This window comes from Solenopsis invicta, chromosome 5 (genome assembly GCF_016802725.1).
Source record: "Solenopsis invicta isolate M01_SB chromosome 5, UNIL_Sinv_3.0, whole genome shotgun sequence".
NCBI classification, from domain to species: domain Eukaryota; kingdom Metazoa; phylum Arthropoda; class Insecta; order Hymenoptera; family Formicidae; genus Solenopsis; species Solenopsis invicta.
The window spans coordinates 22468281-22485842 of record NC_052668.1 but is presented as its reverse complement, the minus strand read 5'-3'; the positions used below and the strand labels follow the sequence as shown (position 1 = coordinate 22485842).

The 17562-nt window shown below is 32.7% G+C and overlaps 5 protein-coding genes across 8 annotated transcripts; all 5 read right to left on the bottom strand.

Annotated features, from left to right (window-relative positions):
* Nucleotides 1-71: 71 nt before the first annotated feature.
* Nucleotides 72-3456, bottom strand: LOC105195351 (odorant receptor 43a). The gene is made up of 6 exons (XM_026130896.2): nucleotides 2564-3456; nucleotides 1796-2232; nucleotides 899-998; nucleotides 695-805; nucleotides 458-613; nucleotides 72-265 (listed from the first exon to the last, which is right to left on the bottom strand). The coding sequence occupies exons 1-6, from the start codon at nucleotides 2924-2926 to the stop codon at nucleotides 212-214; spliced, it is 1221 nt and encodes a 406-aa protein (XP_025986681.1). The 5' UTR covers nucleotides 2927-3456; the 3' UTR covers nucleotides 72-211.
* A 130-nt stretch (nucleotides 3457-3586) lies between these two features.
* LOC105195350 (odorant receptor 4) lies at nucleotides 3587-6835 on the bottom strand. The gene is given in 7 exon segments (XM_026130913.2): nucleotides 3587-3666; nucleotides 3886-4041; nucleotides 4117-4227; nucleotides 4326-4425; nucleotides 4972-5396; nucleotides 6176-6244; nucleotides 6247-6835. Coding segments are annotated over 7 exon segments (1266 nt in total). The 5' UTR covers nucleotides 6598-6835; the 3' UTR covers nucleotides 3587-3612.
* A 147-nt stretch (nucleotides 6836-6982) lies between these two features.
* Nucleotides 6983-10098, bottom strand: LOC113003067 (odorant receptor 43a-like). Of its 3 annotated transcripts, none has more exons than XR_005574708.1 (6): nucleotides 9486-10098; nucleotides 8718-9154; nucleotides 7808-7907; nucleotides 7606-7716; nucleotides 7369-7519; nucleotides 6983-7176 (listed from the first exon to the last, which is right to left on the bottom strand). XR_005574708.1 is itself a non-coding variant. In XM_026130901.2 (6 exons), exons 1-6 carry the CDS (start codon nucleotides 9846-9848, stop codon nucleotides 7123-7125), a joined length of 1221 nt encoding a protein of 406 aa, XP_025986686.1. In that variant the 5' UTR covers nucleotides 9849-10098; the 3' UTR covers nucleotides 6983-7122. The 3 variants fall into 3 exon arrangements, 2 of the variants coding, with proteins under 2 accessions (XP_025986686.1, XP_025986687.1); XM_026130901.2 differs by having other exon boundaries at nucleotides 7369-7524; XM_026130902.2 differs by having other exon boundaries at nucleotides 6983-7519.
* Nucleotides 10099-10256: 158 nt separating this feature from the next.
* LOC105195349 (odorant receptor 4) lies at nucleotides 10257-14655 on the bottom strand. Of its 2 annotated transcripts, none has more exons than XM_039448928.1 (6): nucleotides 12688-14655; nucleotides 11884-12311; nucleotides 11237-11336; nucleotides 11029-11139; nucleotides 10798-10953; nucleotides 10257-10576 (listed from the first exon to the last, which is right to left on the bottom strand). In XM_039448928.1, the coding sequence occupies exons 1-6, from the start codon at nucleotides 13198-13200 to the stop codon at nucleotides 10523-10525; spliced, it is 1362 nt and encodes a 453-aa protein (XP_039304862.1). In that variant the 5' UTR covers nucleotides 13201-14655; the 3' UTR covers nucleotides 10257-10522. The 2 variants fall into 2 exon arrangements, with proteins under 2 accessions (XP_039304862.1, XP_039304861.1); XM_039448927.1 differs by having other exon boundaries at nucleotides 10257-10953; nucleotides 12688-13764; nucleotides 13938-14655.
* A 143-nt stretch (nucleotides 14656-14798) lies between these two features.
* On the bottom strand, nucleotides 14799-17385 carry LOC120357702 (odorant receptor 85b-like). The gene is made up of 5 exons (XM_039448940.1): nucleotides 15879-17385; nucleotides 15596-15695; nucleotides 15376-15486; nucleotides 15099-15254; nucleotides 14799-14971 (listed from the first exon to the last, which is right to left on the bottom strand). The coding sequence occupies exons 1-5, from the start codon at nucleotides 16676-16678 to the stop codon at nucleotides 14915-14917; spliced, it is 1224 nt and encodes a 407-aa protein (XP_039304874.1). The 5' UTR covers nucleotides 16679-17385; the 3' UTR covers nucleotides 14799-14914.
* Nucleotides 17386-17562: the final 177 nt, after the last annotated feature.

The window sequence follows — 17562 nt, the reverse complement described above, 5'->3', positions numbered from 1 at the left end:
TATAACATACAGGTGGTTCAACGGTAAAAGCTAATAGGATAAAAGGAAAGTGAATATGTGCACATTTGATATACAGACATAAATATTTTATTCTATAAGTAATATCATATAACATATATACGAAAATTGTTTCTTACGTTTCTTTTATGTTGGAATCATAAACTAGATCAAATTTAAAATATTTCTTAATATATGTCACATAATTGTACATTTACATAACTAACGTTCGTAGGAAGCTCATATACGCTACGCTAGTTTTTAGTACCTAAAAAAATTTATATTACAAGATATATGTGATATCTCTCTAGTCATAAATTAATTTTTGACGATTTTTAAGAAAAATCTTATTAAATTTATTACAAAAATATTATTAAATGATTTATAATGATATTGATTTTTTCCCGAATTTTTACTTTAAAATTGAAAGTAAAATTAATACAAGTGCATAATGCCTCACATTTCCGAAAGTCATTAATGATAAGTCTACCATTCTACCAGCACTGATTTTTATGGGATGGCTAGACATCGCGAGTATCAGTACAAGACTGCGAGCTGATTTTGACGATAATTGATACCAATTGATCATGTAGCATATCGATCCAATTTGACTGCTCTGTAAAATCAATGGCTAACTATCACTCAATTATGATTAGATAATATTGAAATTAAACGCATCAGAAAAATGAAGATGTACCTTGTCCATGAGAAGTTCGCCGATATAGCATAGGATGTAAACATTGAAGCAAAATGACACAAATAGCAAAAGATAAGTCGCTAGACTAACTGTATCGTTCGCCTTCCAATCCTATGAAATTTTAAATAACATAGTTGTAATTTTACAAGATATCTTGTTAAGAGTTGTTGAATTTTTCTTTTCTTTTAATACATGTTAGCGCACCACTATACAGAGGAATTCGAGTATACATATTGTGCATATGGAACTAGTGAACTCTATTAAACACGCTTCTTGCAAAACTTCCTCCACCGTGGCCGCAAACCTGGAATGAGTCACTCCAACTTGTATAAGAAAATTTGAATGTTATTTAGTTTAACTATTGTATAATACAATTAAGCGTTTGAAGTTAGTATACAGTAAGTAACATATATAATTGTAGGCTGATATAATAGCACTTGCTCGTTTTTTTTAACACGCAATAATAACGTTTGCAGAAATGGATTGAGGTCCGTTTTTACCAGCGTAGATTAATTTTGATCTTGGTTTAACTTGCTCTTTAATTTTTTTTCCATTTATAAGATTTATAAAGAATAAATTAAACCAAGATCAAAATTAATTTATTAGTTAATGAAAATGGATATGAAGGTTGATTGAGATAACCTGTTGCATTCTTTTATCATATTTATATACTATGTTTCCTGTAACTCGATTACTTAAAAATCAACATTTTTTTTAAATAAGATGGCATATTCTCATTAATGTGATAATGTAGTTCATAAAAATCTCGAAATTTCTGCCTTTAGTATTTTTGTTTTTATTATTAAAACAACAAAATTGTTCTAAAATTCTAAATGATTGCGTTATAAGAAGCACTCTGTATTAATACAATAAAGTAATTATTAAATTACATGAATAAAATTATATAGTAATAATAATTCTTTTAATATATCAAATTAAATAAGAAAATGTTATTCCTTTTTGCTAATAAATTTGATATTAAAAAATGTTTTAATTACTAACTTGAATTGTAAAACATTAAATTTTTTTAATTCACAATTTTTTTTCCGTATCGGTAAATTATTGCGAAATTTTATGAAAACGTAAATCGTTATACATTACCTTATTATTTGTACGTGATTTTGTACGATAACCGCGATTCGACGATGAACGTTCGGGTTTTGTTTGAATCTTTTGCCAGTTAATAGATCTTCTAGTCGTGAAATAAGTATTTGGATTTGGCCACACGCATGAGTGGCAAACAAAGCGGCCAAACCGCAGGTACCGGCTGTCACTGAATATAATGTGTATCCACACATGCAATGAGCCATATACACGATTTCGTATACTGGGCTAATTTGTGACTGGCTAAATTTACTGTAGATTGGATAGACGAGCGGTCTGATAGTTTGATTGGCGATTTTGTGCTCGGAACAGAATGGCAGAACAAAATGATAAATAATGCCAGCACCGTACATGAGAGACACGCCAATTATAGTCAGATTGCGACCGGTGTTAGCGTACTTTAGCATCAACTCGCGATCGGACCTGAATGTTACCTGTCACAGTATTGCTAGTAACTTTTATTTATCGATAGATGAAAAGAAAGATCAACATTTATCAATTTTACATTTATAATTTTTTTTTTTTTAATTGAAGTATTACTTGTACAAGTATTTGTGTTATTATATTAAGTAAAATTGTGTATGGATTATCATTCTGTAATTACATAAAGTAGATGCACTTTTTAAACTGTGATAAGAGATTGCAAGATTGAATTAATTTAAAATTATTTTAATCACGTGTTTCTGTTTATTCAATTAATTTTCTCGATACCTCGCAATGAATTCCACACATTAATACGTTATGTCAGATACTAGTAACACCGACCTGCCACCAATCATTCTTTACGTGTTCGATGCAACGATGTATCCTAGGGCAACGTATCACGAGGATGCAATACTTCGCCATCACAGTGAGGCAAAAGGTCAACAGGCCGCCTAACTTCAACCTTTTGATGACATCTTTTTGATCATAAACGATATGCAGAGCGCAGGGCACTATCGCGAAGCTTAACGCGAAATTCCAAAATGCGATCGCAATCTTGGGCACGTGCTGTCCAATACCTCGTTTCACGACTGGCCAAAGACCGATCGAGCCCAGAATCCAATTGTTCACCTTGAAGGCATATCGAATGTCTTGCTCGTAACTGGAGTTATGCAACGTCGTAGACTTATCGCGTATATTGGACATGTTCGCGGTGACAGATTATGCCGAAGACTGCAAGAAGAAGAGGCGGACGCGCGGCATTGATTGCAAGGTTCCGAGAACGTGCGCTTGCGCTGGCATTGCGTATATCCTTTTACAATGGTCAGCCAGTAATCAATGAGAGTCTGGCAAATCGTGTGCGCGCTATTAATCGGAAAGCGATTGTATAGAGCGCATTTTATATTTCGGCGGTTCCAAATCGAAAAAGTAGGGTGAGTTTTTGTAGTTCATCGGTCAATCGCATTATGCGCAAATGCAACTTTGTTCTGAAAAAGCTATGTTTGCGCATAATACGATTAATTCAATAAATTAAAAACTGCTTTTACCATTTTGCTGGGATTTTTTCAATTTTAATTTGTTATTTAAAAAATTGAATAGGTAAAAACGAGTAAACTGTTCATATTTAAAATTTGTTTGCTTTATTAAACTTTCAGAATTAAATTAAATTGTTAATAAGCATTGAAAAAAATGAAGAAATTAAAAGTTTTTTGCACGTTTGGCTCAACGACATAATTAAGAAAAAAATGTGATTATGTAGCTATCTGATATTGAGATAATATTGTTATATATACTAAGATTATTATATATACTAAGATTCTACACTGAATATATTAGTTAGATTAAATTTAAAATAGTTTTTTTTTTATTATGCCACAAAATTGCAGTCATATTTACATAACTAATGTCCGTAGGAAGCTCAGATATGCCACGCTAGTTTTCAGTACCTAAAAAGATTATATTAAAATATAATGTTTCTTTAACAGTGATTTAGCTTTTTATAATTTTTAAAAAGAATTTCTTATACAATAATATTATTAAAATAATATATAATTCTGGAGTTTATCTAATATTAATTTTTTCCATAAAATTTTTGCTAGTGTTGCTTTAAAATTGAAGATAGAACACGTTTCAGTTAAGATTGACAAATACACGTAATGGCTTACAGTTCCAAAAGTTGTTAATGACAAATCTACCATTCTGCCAGCACTAAGTTTTATGGGATGGCTGGACATAGCGATTATCAATATAAGACTACGAACTGATCTTGGCGATAATTGATACCAATTGATCATATAGCACATCGATCCAATTTGACTGCTCTGCAACATTGATTGTAAACTAATATTTCATCATAATTACAAGGAACTTTAAAATCTGAAAAAATATAACTGTACCTTTTCTATGAGAAGCTCGCCAATATAGCATAACATGTATATATTAAAGCAGAATGAAACAAAGAGTAAAAAGTAATTTGCTAAGCTAAGCCTATTGTCGTCTTGCCAATCCTATTAAATTGTAAGTAGCAAATATAATTTTCAAGTTTCTCGTGCTACTGATTATCTTTTTCTTTTTTTTTTTTAGATATATTGATATATTTGCGCACCACTATACAGTAGTATTCGAGTAGACATATCGTGCATACAGAGCTAGAGAACTCCACTAAACATACTTCTTGTAAAATTTCCTCCACCACGCCTGCAAACCTAGAATAAATCAGCTTAACTTGTATGAGGAAATTTGAATTGTACTTCTTATTGTAACATAACTGCTTATTTAGCTGCCATGTGCATTATGTATAAATGCAAATTAATGTTACACAACGCAAGTTTATAGCTTGTTGCTTTATATATAATAGCACCATTCACTGAAATGAAACGTGAACGTTTGTTGAAACCACCTGTTGCATTCTCTATTACTTTCTTTATACAACGAAGTCAAAGTAATTAAACAATTTGTATGAACAAAATTATGCAAAATATATTAATTATTTCGATATCAAATTAAATTAGGTTTGATGAAATGAATACGCAACATTATTTTTTAATACAAATTAATTATGCTAAGTTATAAATAGTATTACATAAGATAATAAGATCTTAATATCTTATCATTGAATATTTTCAAAACTTTTTTATCTGCTACAATTTAGGCTGTAAACTGTCAAGCAATTTTAATTATATTTCTAATTTCTTTATATCATTGAGTTGTCATAAATTTTTAATGATTGAGCTGTTGTTCTAAAGGATTACCTCATTATGCGGACGTGATCCTTCACGATGACAGCGATTCGTTGATGAATGTTCGGATTTTCGCCATTTAAGAGAGCTTCCAATCGCGATACAATCACTTGGATCTGACCGCACGCATGAGTGACGAACACAGCGGCCAATCCGCACGATCCAGTCGTAATAGAATACATAGTGTATCCGCATACGCAATGGGCTAGATATACTATTTCGTATATCGGGCTCGCCTGCGCCTTGAAAAACTTACTGTAAGTCGGATACACGAGTGGTCGAATGGTTTGATTGTCAACCTTGTGCTCAATGCAAAATGGTAGAACCAGATGAAAAATGAAGCCGGCGATGTACATGGAAGTCGCGCTGATCATGGATAGTCTACAGCCGGTAGTGGCGTATTTCAGCATCAATTCGCGATCGGAGCTGAATTTCGCCTGTTATAAGAGTTAATAATAATTATTTTGTTACTTATGTCTTTTTTCATAAATACGGTTACTTGCTGAGGAAAGATGAGTGACAGAATAATCATTATTTATCACAAAAGTTATAAAATCATTTGAAAACGAGATTTGTCTTAATTTATTTTTGCGAACATGGAAAAATGTACACTCGCAGATATTGAAATTAGATAATGTAACTTTGTCGATGAATAAAATGTAATTTAAAATTCCGTTTCAATAAAAGTTTTAATTAAAGGAATTATTCACGAAAAAAATCTGATTTCTATACTGAGCAAAAAAACTAAAATATTTAGTCCGATACGATCAATTAAATTGTTTCAATAATTATTTAGTTGCATAAAAATAAGTATAGCTTATTTATGCCAACCATTCAAATTTTTTAATTAATTAAAACAAATCAATATTTAGTCGCGTGCATTGCACTAAACATTTTAACTTTTTAACAAATTTTTGTTTTAATGTAATATTATTACACTGGCATTTTTTTATTACAACGCTAGATCTTCACTAGGTTTAAATGCTCGATTTGAATAAACAACATAGTAAAAATTGTATTCAAGAATATGAAATTTTGAATATTTATTTGAAGTTGAAAGATATACAGTTGAAAAATTTGAAGCTGCTTAAAAATGTTAGATTAAAGTTAAAATCACATCATTTTCGCGTAAAAGGAAAAATCGAGTCGTATTTATTGCGCTGATAAATTTTGCCTGTCAATTCCGTAACACACTTTATGCATCGACAACACCGACCTGCCACCAGTCATTCTTCACGTGCTCGATGCAATGCATTATCTTGGGTCGACGTATCTTGGGTCGACGTATACGAGAATGCAATACTTCATCATTGCAGTAGTACAGAAGCCGAGCAATCCGAAGAGCTTCAGTTTGATGTTGAGGTCCTTCTGGTCGTAGATCATATGCAGAACGCAAGGTATTATTGCAAAGGCTAACGCAAAATTACACAGCACGATCGCGATTTTTGACGCATGTCGTCCGATTCCATAGATAGGCCAGATGCCGATTGAGCCGAGGATCCAGTTACCGGGCTTGAAGATGTATCGTATATTTTGCTGGTAACTCGCGTTCGATGACATCACACGTTCGTTCTGTGAGTTTTCCATGTTCGCAATGACAGGTTCCACTGAAGACTGCACGAGGTGGACGCGCGGCATTGATTGCAAGGTCGCAGAACCTGCGCTTGCGCTCGTGTTCCAGGCATCCTTCCACCTGTGAATAGTCTGATCATTGTGCGCGTGATGAATAGTGCAGTGCGTACCTCATGCCCCGTTGCTTCTAGATCGCAAAGATACTTCTCTCTTTCTCATTTAAATTATTCATCTTTGATCGGTTATTTGAGAAGTCGGTAAAGTTAAGATAAAAATGAAATTAAGAAAACTGGAACTCAACTGTTGTTTTTAATCGTCATAATTACATTATTTTTTAGCACACGTTATTTGAAAAAGTAAGAAAAAGGCTGAAGTTGTTTTATAACATACAGGTAGTTCAACGGTAAAAGCTAATAGGATAAAAGGAAAGTGAATATGTGCACATTTGATATACAGACATAAATATTTTATTCTATAACTAATATCATATAACATATATATGAAAATTGTTTCTAACGTTTCTTTTATGTTGGAAACATAAACTAGATCAAATTTAAAATATTTCTTAATAGATGTCACATAATTGTACATTTACATAACTAACGTTCGTAGGAAGCTCATATACGCTACGCTAGTTTTTAGTACCTAAAAAAATTTATATTACAAGATATATGTGATATCTCTCTAGTCATAAATTAACTTTTGACGATTTTTAAGAAAAATCTTATTAGATTTATTACAAAAATATTATTAAATGATTTATAGTGATATTGATTTTTTCCCGAATTTTTACTTTAAAATTGAAAGTAAAATTAATACAAGTGCATAATGCCTCACATTTCCGAAAGTCATTAATGACAAGTCTACCATTCTACCAGCACTGATTTTTATAGGATGGCTAGACATCGCGAGTATCAGTACAAGACTGCGAGCTGATTTTGGCGATAGTTGATACCAATTGATCATATAGCATATCGATCCAATTTGACTGCTCTGTAAAATCAGTCGCTAACTATCACTCAATTATGATTAGATAATATTGAAATTAAACGCATCAGAAAAATGAAGATGTACCTTATCCATGAGAAGTTCGCCGATATAGCATAGGATGTAAACATTGAAGCAAAATGACACAAATAGCGTAAGATAAGTCGCTAGACTAACTGTATCGTTCGCCTTCCAATCCTATGAAATTTTTAATCACAGTTGTAATTTTACAAGATATCTTGTTAAGAGTTGTTGAATTTTTCTTTTCTTTTAATACATGTTAGCGCACCACTATACAGAGGAATTCGAGTATACATATTGTGCATATGGAACTAGTGAACTCTATTAAACACGCTTCTTGCAAAACTTCCTCCACCGTGGCCGCAAACCTGGAATGAGTCACTCCAACTTGTATAAGAAAATTTGAATGTTATTTTGTTTAACTATTGTATAATACAATTAAGCGTTTGAAGTTAGTATACAGTAGGTAGGTTAGTATACAGTAACACATAATTGTAGGCTGATATAATATACTTGCGCGTTTTTTTTAACACGCAATGATAACGTTTGCAGAAATGGATTGAGGTCCGTTTTTACCAGCGTAGATTAATTTTGATCTTGGTTTAACTTGCTCTTTATTTTTTTGCAGTTATAAGATTTATAAAGAATAAATTAAACCAAGATCAAAATTAATTTATATTGATGAAAATGGATATGAAGGTTGATTGAGATAACCTGTTGCATTCTTTTATCATATTTATATACTATGTTTCCTGTAACTCGATTATTTAAAAATCAATAATTTTTTTTAAATGAGATGGCATATTCTCATTAATGTGATAATGTAGTTCATAAAAATCTCGAAATCTCTGCCTTTGGTATTTTTGTTTTTTTTATTAAAACAATAAAGTTATTCTAAAATTCTAAATGATTGCGTTATAAGAAACACTCTGTATTAATACAATAAAGCAGTTATTAAATTATATGAATAAAATTATATAGTAAAAATAATTCTTTTAAAATATCAAATTAAATATGAAAAAAGTTATTCCTTTTTGCTAATAAATTTGATATTAAAAAATTTTTTATTTACTAACTTAAATGGAAAAACATTAAATTTTTTTTAATTCACAATTTTTTCTTTTCCGTATCGGTAAATTATTGCGAAATTTATGAAAACGTAAATCGTTATACATTACCTTATTATTTGTACGTGATTTTGTACGATAACCGCGATTCGACGATGAACGTTCGGGTTTTGTTTGAACCTTTTGCCAGTTAATAGATCTTCTAGTCGTGAAATAAGTATTTGGATTTGGCCACACGCATGAGTAACAAACAAAGCGGCCAAACCGCAAGCACCGGCTGTCACTGTACATAGTGTGTATCCACACATGCAATGAGCCATATACACGATTTCGTATACTGGGCTAATTTGTAACTGGCTAAATTTACTGTAGATTGGATAGATGAGCGGTCTGATAGTTTGATTGCCGATTTTGTGCTCGGAACAGAATGGCAGAATAATATTATAAATAATGCCAGCACCGTACATGAGAGACACGCCGATTATAGTCAGATTGCGACCGGTGTTAGCGTACTTTAGCATCAACTCGCGATCGGACCTGAATGTTACCTGTCACAGTATTACTAGTAACTTTTATTTATCGATAGATGAAAAGAAAGATCAACATTTATCAATTTTATATTTATAATTTTTTTTTTTTAAATTGAAGTATTACTTGTATAAGTATTTGTATTATTATATTAAGTAAAATTGTTAATGGATTATCATTCTGTAATTGCATAAAGTAGATGCACTTTTTAAACTGGGATAAGAGATTGCAAGATTGAATTAATTTAAAATTATTTTAATCACGTGTTTCTGTTTATTCAATTAATTTTCTCGATACCTCGCAATGAATTCCACACATTAATACGTTATGTCAGATACTAGTAACACCGACCTGCCACCAATCATTCTTTACGTGTTCGATGCAACGATGTATCCTAGGGCAACGTATCACGAGGATGCAATACTTCGCCTTCACGGTAAGGCAGAAGGTCAACAGGCCGCCTATCTTCAACCTTGTGATGGTATCTTTTTGATCATAAACGATATGCAGAACGCAGGGCATTATCGCGAAGCTTAACGCGAAATTCCAAAATGCGATCGCAATCTTGGGCACGTGCTGTCCAATACCTCGTATCACGACTGGCCAAAGACCGATCGAGCCCAGAATCCAATTGTTCACCTTGAAGGCATATCGAATGTCTTGCTCGTAACTGGAGTTATGCAACGTCGTAGACTTATCGCGTATATTGGACATGTTCGCGGTGACAGATTATGCCGAAGACTGCAAGAAGAAGAGGCGGACGCGCGGCATTGATTGCAAGGTTCCGAGAACGTGCGCTTGCGGGTATCCTTTTACAATGGTCAGCCAGTAATCAATGAGAGTCTGGCAAATCGTGTGCGCGCTATTAATCGGAAAGCGATTGTGTAGAGCGCATTTTATATTTCGGCGGTTCCAATTCGAAAAAGTAGGGTGAATTTTTTTAGTTCATCGATCAATCGCATTATGCGCAAATGCAACTTTGGTTTGAGAAAGCTATGTTTGCGCATAATACGATTAATCATTCAATAAATTAAAAAACTGCTTTTACCATTTTGCTGGGATTTTTTCAATTTTAATTTGTTATTTACAAAATTGAATAGGTAGAATTGAGTAAACTGTCCATATTTAAAATTTTTTGCTTTATTTAACTCAGAATTAAATTAAATTGTTAATAAGCATTGAAAAAAATTAAGAGATTAAAAGTTTGTGCACGTTTGGCTCAACGACATAATTAAGAAAAAAATGTGATTATGTAGCTATTTGATATTGAGATAATATTGTTATATATACTAAGATTATTGTATATACTAAGATTCTACACTAAATATATTAGCTATATTAAATTTAAAATAGTTTTTTTTAATTATGCCACAAAATTGCAGTCATATTTACATAACTAATGTCCGTAGGAAGCTCAGATATGCCACACTAGTTTTCAGTACCTAAAAATCATATTAAAACATAGTGTTCCTTTAACAGTGATTCAGTTTTTTATAATTTTTAAAATAAAATGAAATTTCTTATACAAGAATATTATTAAAATAATATATAATTCTGGAGATATTAATTTTTTCCATAAAATTATTGTAAGTGTTGCTTTAAAATTGAAGACTGAACACATACTCGTATTAGTTAAAATTAACAAATACACGTAATGGCTTACAGTTCCAAAAGTTGTTAATGACAAATCTACCATTCTACCAGCACTAAGTTTTATGGGATGGCTGGACATAGCGATTATTAATATAAGACTGCGAACTGATCTTGGCGATAATTGATACCAATTGATCATATAGCACATCGATCCAATTTGACTGCTCTGCAACATCAATCGTAGACTAATATTTCATCATAATTACAAGGAACTTTAAAATCTGAAAAAATATAACTGTACCTTTTCTATGAGAAGCTCCCCAATATAGCATAACATGTATATATTAAAGCAGAATGAAACAAAGAGTAAAAAGTAATTTGCTAAGCTAAGCTTATTGTCGTCTTGCCAATCCTATTAAAATATAAGCAGCAAATATAATTTTCAAGTTCCTCGCGCTACTGATAATCTCTTTTTTTTTTTTTATAGATATATTGATATATTTGCGCACCACTATACAGTAGTATTCGAGTAGACATATCGTGCATACAGAGCTAGAGAACTCCACTAAACATACTTCTTGTAAAATTTCCTCCACCACGACTGAAAACCTAGAATAAATCAGCTTAACTTGTATGAGGAAATTTGAATTGTAAATTCTTATTGTAACATAACTGCTTATTTAGCTGCCATGTGCATTATGTATAAATGCAAATTAATGTTACACAACGCAAGTTTATAGCTTGTTGCTTTATATATAATAGCACCATTCACTGAAATGAAACGTGAACGTTTGTTGAAACCACCTGTTGCATTCTCTATTACTTTCTTTATACAACGAAGTCAAAGTAATTAAACAATTTGTATGAACAAAATTATGCAAAATATATTAATTATTTCGATATCAAATTAAATTAGGTTTGATGAAATGAATACGCAACATTATTTTTTAATACAAATTAATTATGCTAAGTTATAAATAGTATTACATAAGATAATAAGATCTTAATATCTTATCATTGAATATTTTCAAAACTTTGTTGTCTGCTGCAATTTAGGCTGCAAACTGTCAAGCAATTTTAATTATATTTCTAATTTCTTTATATCATTGAGTTGTCATAAATTTTTAATCATTGAGCTGTTGTTCTAAAGGATTACCTCATTATGCGGACGTGATCCTTCACGATGACAGCGATTCGTTGATGAATGTTCGGATTTTCGCCATTTAAGAGAGCTTCCAATCGCGATACAATCACTTGGATCTGACCGCACGCATGAGTAACGAACACAGCGGCCAATCCGCATGCACCGGCTGTTATCGAATATGTGGTATATCCGCACATGCAGTGAACCACATATACAATTTCGTATATCGGGCTTATCTGGGATTGGCGAAATTTACTAAATGTCGGATATACGAGTGGTCTGACCGTTCGATTGTTGATCTTGTTCTCGGAAAAGAACGGAATCAGAATCATGTAATAAATAATGCCGCCAGTGTACATGAAGGATGCGCTAATTATCGTTAAATTACGACCGAGGGTAGCGTACTTTAGCATCAATTCCCGGTCGGATCCGAACGTCGCCTGTTACAGTATTGACAGTAATTTTTATCTTTTGATAAATAAGATATTATTATTTATAAATTTAATTATTTACTTATTAATTATTTAATTATTTATTCTGTTGTCTTCAAATTGAAATTGTGGCTAATGTAGATAGAAAGAAAAATTAAATTAAACCGTGCATTTGTCTGTGCTTATTTCAAATATCATTACGTCATTTTTGCAAAATAATTTTTAATTTTTTAAATATTTTTAAATTGAGAATCGTAGTTTCGAAAAAACGAATATTTTACAACAAAAATCACACCAATTCACTCATTTATTTTCATTCGAACCATTCTGTATTGAATTTTGCAAATTAGTGAGATGCGTTATGTCAATTTTTGTCAACACCGACCTGCCACCAATCATTCTTTACGTATTCGATACAGCGCAGTATCTTAGGGCGACGTATCGCGAGAATGCAATATTTGATCATCGAGACGAGACAGAAAGCCAGCAGGCCGCTTAGCTTCAGTCTCATGATGATATCCTTCTCGTCGTAGACAATGTGCAAGGCGCACGGCACTATCGCGAAACTTAACGCGAGATTACCGAGCGCGATCGCGATCTTGGACGCGTACCGTCCGATGCCTCGAATCGAGACTGGCCAGATGCCGATCGAGCCCAGAATCCATTTGTTCAGCTTAAAGACATATCGAATGTCTCGCTGATAAGTGGGATCCTTTTCATCGCGCGTACTTGGCATGTTCGCGATCACAGCGACTGTTAAAGACTGGACGAGGTAGACGCGCGGCATTGATTGCAAGTCGTTAGACATGCGCTTGCGCTCGAATTGTAGGATATCCTTTTGTCTGCGCGATATAAAGGCTAATGTATAGTCTCTGTATAGTCTGTGCGCGATTAACATTGTGTGAAGTGTTTTTGTTAGGGACGCTAGCAACGACGTAAAAACGCACCATCTCTTGCGGGGAATCGATTTCGAGATAAACTTCTCTTCGTGGTACTTTTAATTCTTTCAAAGACAAAAAACAAGTGTACAGGATGTTATTATTAAAAGATTGTATCCCTTTTTCTGTTACGTTTCTATATTATTGCTACATCTATAAATATTTTTCTATTTTTGTAAGGTAGCATTCTGCGAATACAAGCTAAATTAGTATTATTTTTTATTTATAAAGTTCGTAATATTACATATATAAAAATTAAAAAATTTTTTATTTTTTTGTTTAAGTGTATTCATCTGTTACTCATATAAATTTCAAATTTAAATAATCCGATCTGCAATAGTTGATACAGACATGCAATTCTTTTCGCGATATGCAACAAACACTCACCTCAATGATTGCACGTGGTGTTTCACGATAACTGGTATACATTGCTTGAAATTCACGTTTTGCACAAGGCTTTCTAGACGAATCATCACAATCTTGACTTGATAGCACATCGCTGTGGTAACGATACCGGAAAGCCACTGCGCAAAAGATGAATACATAGACTGGCATAAAATGCAAATCGAAAAAGATTTCGAAACCACAGAATAAAGCATTGGGTTGATATTTTGCTCATTGACTATATTGTGCGATAGAAATGGCATCGCGGTATGATAATACAAGCCTCTGCTATACATGAACATACAAAACTTACAGGTCTTTCGCTATGTTTTTTTTTTATATCGTCTTGCTGGACTACACACCAATCGGCACGTGAATACATCACTGGATGTTCCTATGGATCAAGAAAAAAAATTTTAGCATAAAAATAAACAGGAAGTTTTCACCTTCATACGAGCATCATTATTTTTTGTTTATGATCTTATATTCCGAGAGCTTAAAGATGACCATAGGGATCAAAAGATAATTGAGCTTGAATCAGCGTAATGCGGACGATATCGTCAGGATCTTCTTGATCGAAGTATCTGAATATACTAGCGATCAGATTCCGAGAACTCGTAGAGTATGTACACCGGCTCTGTACTAAAGTAGATTATATCCCTCTCACTGTTCACATTCAATCAGGACATGTTAAACTTAGCCTAGCGAGAACAAAGTACACTTTGTCAATAGCGTGATGGTAAAAAATTGCGCATATGTGATAATCGCAGGTGTTTTCGACAAAGTGTGGAAAGGAAAGGGAAAGGATAGCACTTGCGTGCGCTTGAAAAATCAATTTTGTCGAGCGGATTATGGAGGGTTGTATGGAGGGTTTTTTTGCAGTATGTAAAACTGCTTTTGCTATTTCCGCGTATTTTTCCACTGATTGATTAAATTTTCTTTTTACATTGAATAATGTGATGATTTAAAATGAAGTGATTTACGAGAGCAAAAAAGTTGAATATCAATGCTTTAATAATAGATAAACTTGAGATATTGTTTTGTTAAAAAATGTGTGCATAAATATGAATGTTACCTGTTCATATTTTTTTTAAACATGCAAGTACAATAAACCATCTTGCTTAATAAGTCTTACTTTTTATTAATTTTAAAAGCAGCATTAACTTCTCATGAATTTATGCGTTAAATCATTTATTTAACATGTATACATTTTTATCTTAAAAAATATTAATTAATGCTTTTTTATCAGAGTGTCAGAAGTCGACAGTATCAGAATGATTACATGTTATTTCATGACGCAGTGGCAGTTCGAAGCAAATTTAAATATGCGACCGATGTTTTCAAAACCTATAAAGTGCACGAACTATTATTGTAATATATAAATTATACTTTCTACAGACCATAATTTATTTCAACTTAATGACTTTTACTGTCTTGAATTAATATATTTCTGTGTTGAACATATTATACTTACATTTCCAAAACTAGCGAGAGAGAGACTTATTAATCTTCCAGCGGTAATTTGTACTGGATATCGAGATGTGTTAATCATGAACAGTAGATCAAGAGCGATTTTTCCCGGCAAATTATACCATTCAACTTTATACGAAGTATATCCGACTTTGCTGCACTATATATCCAACTTTATATATTTGAGAATTGTACATATATAATATAATTGATCAGCCCAAATTAATTTCTGCGAAATTGTAAGTAATTCAATCTGATATGCAAAATTTAAATATAAGCACCTGCTCCGTTAATAATTCCCCGATGTAACAAAATATAAAGATGTTGAAGACAAATGAAACTAATAGAAAAAAGTATGTAAAGATCGCTATACTGTCACTATTGTTCCACTCCTGCGGATGGAATATATTGTTTTATATATCAAATATGAAGAAAGAAATATTAACTCTACACAGTGTTACAAATTTTTGCTTAATTATTTTGAATGATATATTTAATTACCGTTATTAATGAATATTCTACCAAGCACATTATCAATGTCGTTCCCACTAATTCGATTAGACATAACTCGCGCAAAGTATCTTCGATGCTAGCTGAAAATCTATAAAGATATGAGCTGGCATTTACCCATATATTTTTAACAAAATAAAAAGAAAAGACTTAATTTTTTTCATTGGCTGATAATATTAAATATCGTTTTGTGTACCTAATAAAGAAATTCAGAGGATATATTTTCGTGCAGAGATTATATTGAGAAGTGCAAGTAGCAAAATAAGACACTCACTTTAACGCTCGTACATGATGCTGCACGATAATCGCCATGCATTTCTCAAACTTTATATGATTGCGTTCTTCCTTGAAAAGGCTCTCCACGCGCGCTATCACGATGTCGATTTGTCCACACGCGTGGGCGACGAACATAGCCGCTAAGCAGCATACCGACGTAGTGATGTTGAACATAACGATACCGGTGAAACATTGAAGGGAAAAAGCAAACACATAAATTGGCATTAGCTGCAAATTGAAAACAATATCGAAGCCGAGATAAGCCATCGGTCGAATGGTAATGTTTTGCTCGTTTGCATCGTGTGTCTGCGACAGAAAAGGCATCACCGTGTTGTAAGACAAACCGCCACAGTACATGAACACTATACAGAACTTGGACAGCAAGTGGCCCTTCTCCGCGTCCCTCATCATGATCTCCCGGTGATATTCTTCTTGAACCTTGTGCCAATCTGTACTGAGATTTCGAATACATCGTCGAATACTCTTGTGACGTATCACCAGAAAAAAGTATTTCAGCATAGAAAAGAACACGTAGCCTAACGGGCCCAGCATTTTCAATTTCTCACCCATGATACTTCGGTCCGTGAAGGTGTATATGCTCGTGAGTACCAGAAATAAACCAAGCACAGTCCAGCATGAGGCGAACGAGAACGTTGCCAGAATCTTTTCGATCGTTGTGGTATTCGGATATATTAGTGGCCAGATTCCAAGAACCCGCAGTAACCATCGGTTCCATATCAGAATGTCGATTACGTCCTTCTCGTGATTCGCATTAGACCACGTTGGGATTTTGCCCATATTGTCGCGTTGAAGGTGCGCGGGCGACTGGCTGGCACCATAGTGATTGTAGAATGGTAAAAAATTTGCGCATGACCGCAATAAGTACTTTCAGCGATAATAGCAGCATATTAGAGGACAAAGGATGGAGTAGGGTAGAAAGGGAGGAGAGGGTAGTACGGACTTGAAAAATCGATTTTGTCGAGGGAAACATTGTTTGGTCACAGTTGTATTACTGCCTGCGTGGAGGGTTTTTCTGCAGCATATAAAGCTGCATATACTGTTTCCGCATATGTTTCTACTGATTGATTAAATCGTCTTTTTAAATTGAATAATGTGATATGATTTAAAATGAAGTGATTTATGAAAGCAGAAAAGTTGGTTATCAACGTTTTAATAATAGATAGATTTGAGATATTGTTTTGTTACAAAATGTGTACATAAATATAAATATTATCTTGTTCTTATTTTGTAACATGTAAGTAAAACATCTTGTTTAATAAGTTTTATTTTTTGTTAATTTTAAAATCATTAATTTTTTATATGTATGAGGATAAAATGGATAGGAAGATAGCACAGGCTGGAAAAATTGATTTTGTGATAAAGATGTACAGCTTCGATTGTATGTTGTCATTTGCAAAAATTATTACGTAAAAATGCACAGAAAAAGATAGTATCAAATTATTTATTATTTCATAAATAAGGAAGAATATAAAATTTTTTTGAAAGAATTTGATAAACTTAAACAAACATAATTTGCTTATATGAAAAAAACAAAATTTCTTTATGTTAGCAAAGTATGTCTGTTTAAGATTATAAATTCTTTCAAGATGATCAGGTATTCTTGCTTATACATATGAAACAATGAATTAGTGATTTGATACTAATTTTTTTCGTGTGGTTCA

Excerpts from the sequence above, each read along its gene's own strand:
- LOC105195351 (XM_026130896.2), bottom strand. The coding sequence starts at position 2,926 with ATGTCCAATATACGCGATAAGTCTACGACGTTGCATAACTCCAGTTAC. Across the intron at positions 2,233-2,563 it reads TAAAGAATGATTGGTGGCAG|GTAACATTCAGGTCCGATCG; the intron begins GTCGGTGTTACT and ends ATACTGTGACAG. Across the intron at positions 999-1,795 it reads AATCACGTACAAATAATAAG|GTTTGCGGCCACGGTGGAGG; the intron begins GTAATGTATAAC and ends GACTCATTCCAG.
- LOC113003067 (XM_026130901.2), bottom strand. The coding sequence starts at position 9,848 with ATGTCCAATATACGCGATAAGTCTACGACGTTGCATAACTCCAGTTAC. Across the intron at positions 7,525-7,605 it reads GCGAACTTCTCATGGATAAG|AGCAGTCAAATTGGATCGAT; the intron begins GTACATCTTCAT and ends CTGATTTTACAG. Across the intron at positions 7,177-7,368 it reads CATTAATGACTTTCGGAAAT|GTACTAAAAACTAGCGTAGC; the intron begins GTGAGGCATTAT and ends AAATTTTTTTAG.
- LOC105195349 (XM_039448927.1), bottom strand. The coding sequence starts at position 13,200 with ATGTTAATCGCGCACAGACTATACAGAGACTATACATTAGCCTTTATA. Across the intron at positions 11,337-11,883 it reads GATCACGTCCGCATAATGAG|GTTTTCAGTCGTGGTGGAGG; the intron begins GTAATCCTTTAG and ends GATTTATTCTAG. Across the intron at positions 11,140-11,236 it reads TCGAATACTACTGTATAGTG|GATTGGCAAGACGACAATAA; the intron begins GTGCGCAAATAT and ends ATATTTTAATAG.
- LOC120357702 (XM_039448940.1), bottom strand. The coding sequence starts at position 16,678 with ATGGGCAAAATCCCAACGTGGTCTAATGCGAATCACGAGAAGGACGTA. Across the intron at positions 15,487-15,595 it reads TAGAATATTCATTAATAACG|GAGTGGAACAATAGTGACAG; the intron begins GTAATTAAATAT and ends TTCCATCCGCAG. Across the intron at positions 15,255-15,375 it reads GGGAATTATTAACGGAGCAG|TGCAGCAAAGTCGGATATAC; the intron begins GTGCTTATATTT and ends TTGGATATATAG.